The 2,599-nt window shown below is 35.6% G+C and overlaps 1 protein-coding gene across 1 annotated transcript; it reads right to left on the reverse strand.

Moving 5' to 3' along the window:
* Positions 1 to 503: 503 nt before the first annotated feature.
* Positions 504 to 2,113, reverse strand: LOC127095032 (putative homeobox-leucine zipper protein ATHB-51). Its single transcript, XM_051033781.1, has 3 exons — positions 1,645 to 2,113; positions 942 to 1,258; positions 504 to 818 (listed from the first exon to the last, which is right to left on the reverse strand). The coding sequence occupies exons 1-3, from the start codon at positions 1,736 to 1,738 to the stop codon at positions 564 to 566; spliced, it is 666 nt and encodes a 221-aa protein (XP_050889738.1). The 5' UTR covers positions 1,739 to 2,113; the 3' UTR covers positions 504 to 563.
* Between the last annotated feature and the right edge of the window lie 486 nt (positions 2,114 to 2,599).

The following is a 2,599-nucleotide window of genomic DNA, read 5'->3' on the forward strand; positions in this document are numbered from 1 at the left end:
ACAAAAGGGTCTATTTCCAACAGGCAAGAGGGTTGTGTAGTCCTGAAGGCAGGTATGGTGTGTCGTTTGAAGAAATCTTTATACGGATTGCGACAAGCTTCAAGAAATTGGTATTCAAAGCTTTCAAACACACTGTTGAAGTATGGATTTAATGAGAGTCATGCAGACCATAGTCTCTTCACTTATTCACATCAATCCATATTTCTTGCGGTTCTTATCTACGTAGATGATATTTTCATCGCTGGAAACGACATAACAGTGTGCACCAAGTTTAAACAATATCTAAGTGGCTTTTTTCACATGAAAGATTTAAGACCTCTCAACTAATGAATACCTTAAAAGTGTGAAAGACTTAAAATAGACACATATTATGAGACTGAGGAAAGGAAGTACTAATTAAGTAACCATGCCCAGAGCCCTTGCCTGCGGATTCATCTATTCAGTAATACTAATAATTGTCATCGATTCTAAAGTAGTAGTAATCTACAAAACAACTCAAATAGTTAAAGCTCAGAAACTCACATACATCATTTATTCAAACATCATAATTAGTAGACATATAATCAGGGATGATAGTTATAAGAAACAGAAGGCCAGTAAGGCAATAGTGGAACTACAGTACTGTTATGAATGTTATAATCCTCTAAATTGAAACAACAGTTTCCCTCTCCAATGTTGAACTCATGATGAATCTTTCCCTTCCTCTCTGATGTGCTTTCTACTGTTTCTGTTTCTTCCACTGACACTTCTGTATAACAGCCTTGCACTCTACCAGAACAACATCCTTGCTCTTTCAACATTCCTTTCAACTTCATAACCTAAAAAAAAAAAAACATAGTTTTACATATAAGAATATGCATGAATATTGTTAACGTCTTGAACTTACACCAGTGACCAGAGTCGTCTTAAGTTTTTGGAGACCCTGGTGTAGGTAAACCTACCTCATCCTGAAGCTGCTGTTTTTCCTTGGAAACAACCTCAAACTGGTGTTTAAGTGAATCATACAAATGTTCAAGTTGCTTTGTCTTCCACCTCGCGCGCCTATTTTGGAACCAAATAGCAATTTGGCGAGGCTGAAGCCCTAATTCTTTCGAAAGCTTCATCTTCCTGTGAGGGTCTAGTTTTATCTCCATCTGAAAACTACTCTCAAGCGATTCCATCTGTTCACTAGTTAATCTCTTTTTCTTTTCCTGGTTCATCGTCATTCTGTCCATTTCCGGAAATGTTTCTGTCCACTCTCGCTGTTTCACTTCCATTCCTTAACAAACACATCAATATTGTTTTGTTTAGCATGTCAAGACTCTTGTTATAAACCTATATATATAATATATATGAAATATGAAATATGAATCACCGTTATCTTATGCAATATTGATATAACACGTAGATACTTGTAAATTTTTTGAAGAAAAACAAGTTGTTGCATTGCATGTAGCCACACATGTAAGTGTCATACATTGACACAAGTCAAACACGCTTCAATCTGAAGTTTCGGTGCTGCATGAAAATGACTTAAGCTTTGGACCATGAATGTGTATATATATTTAGTCAACAAAGATGAAAATCCAGGGTTACTAAATTACATGCTAGAATTTATTAGATGCTTATGTAATATGGTTTAAAAGAGTAGGTAGCTAGGGTTACCTTGATATGAGGTTTGGTTGTAGTTGGAGAGAAAGTTCAAGGAAGAATCTGCATGTTGAGGAAGAAAGCTTGCTGTGTTTCCATTCCAATCCATAATATTGATGTATCTGTTTCTTTGACACCCCGTTTAACTTCAGCAAGTCTGGCCTATAAGTAAAGCTTGTCTGTGTTTTTGGTAATGGAGTGGACCACTAAGAAGATAGTGAGAGGTCAGAGGCTCACGTAGCATGTTTAAGTAGAGCTAGGTTTAAGGGAATTTGATTACAAAGTGAGGTACACTGTACCCTATAAGAGAGAAAAAAAAATGGTAACGAGGCGTGGGTTAGAGTTGTGAACTGTGAAGAGTGATAGTGATAGTGAGAGTGAGAGAATTCTCTTTCCTACACTTCACTTTTGGGGAGCTACAAATTTGTATTAATGGTGAGACCGTATGGTAGTAGCTAGGGATGAGGAAGGATAGTAAGGAAGAGAAAGGACAAAGCGTGAAAAAGGGGAAGGCATATGTCAGTTTGGCCCCCCAAACAACCTTCAAAGGGGACCTATTTGATCATACACTTATGAATACCACTGTTTTTGTTTTCCTTTTTTATTCACCAACATTCAATTCAACCACTCCAAAAAAAACCCTCATATTTCACCTTAATTTTCTTAAAACTCTCAAATTTAAACTCATCTTTCCCCTTAATTCACTTAAAATTTAAATGTTTGGGAGTTAGAGAGACTCCGTCTCAAGTTTCTGGAGGTTCTATATAGATTAGACGCAGTTTAATAATGATAAAATCAATAGAGATTTTATTTAATTATAATTTAACAATAAAATAATATTTTATGAAATTTTATTTAATCGTCGTTTAATCATAATAAATTTTGAGTTCTGTGGACATGTCCATCTTATTTAGATCCGCTTCGCTAAAATCCAAAAAAAATGGGACGATCATTATTGATAATGCATGCC

Source organism: Lathyrus oleraceus, chromosome 6 (genome assembly GCF_024323335.1).
Source record: "Lathyrus oleraceus cultivar Zhongwan6 chromosome 6, CAAS_Psat_ZW6_1.0, whole genome shotgun sequence".
NCBI classification, from domain to species: Eukaryota; Viridiplantae; Streptophyta; class Magnoliopsida; order Fabales; family Fabaceae; genus Lathyrus; species Lathyrus oleraceus.

What these genes read in the sequence shown, in the direction of transcription:
- LOC127095032 (XM_051033781.1), bottom strand. Translation starts at nt 1,738, where the DNA reads ATGGATTGGAATGGAAACACAGCAAGCTTTCTTCCTCAACATGCAGAT. An exon ending in CAACCAAACCTCATATCAAG is followed by an intron (nt 1,259 to 1,644) that starts GTAACCCTAGCT and finishes GTGTTTGTTAAG; the next exon opens with GAATGGAAGTGAAACAGCGA. An exon ending in AACAGCAGCTTCAGGATGAG is followed by an intron (nt 819 to 941) that starts GTAGGTTTACCT and finishes TTTTTTTTTTAG; the next exon opens with GTTATGAAGTTGAAAGGAAT.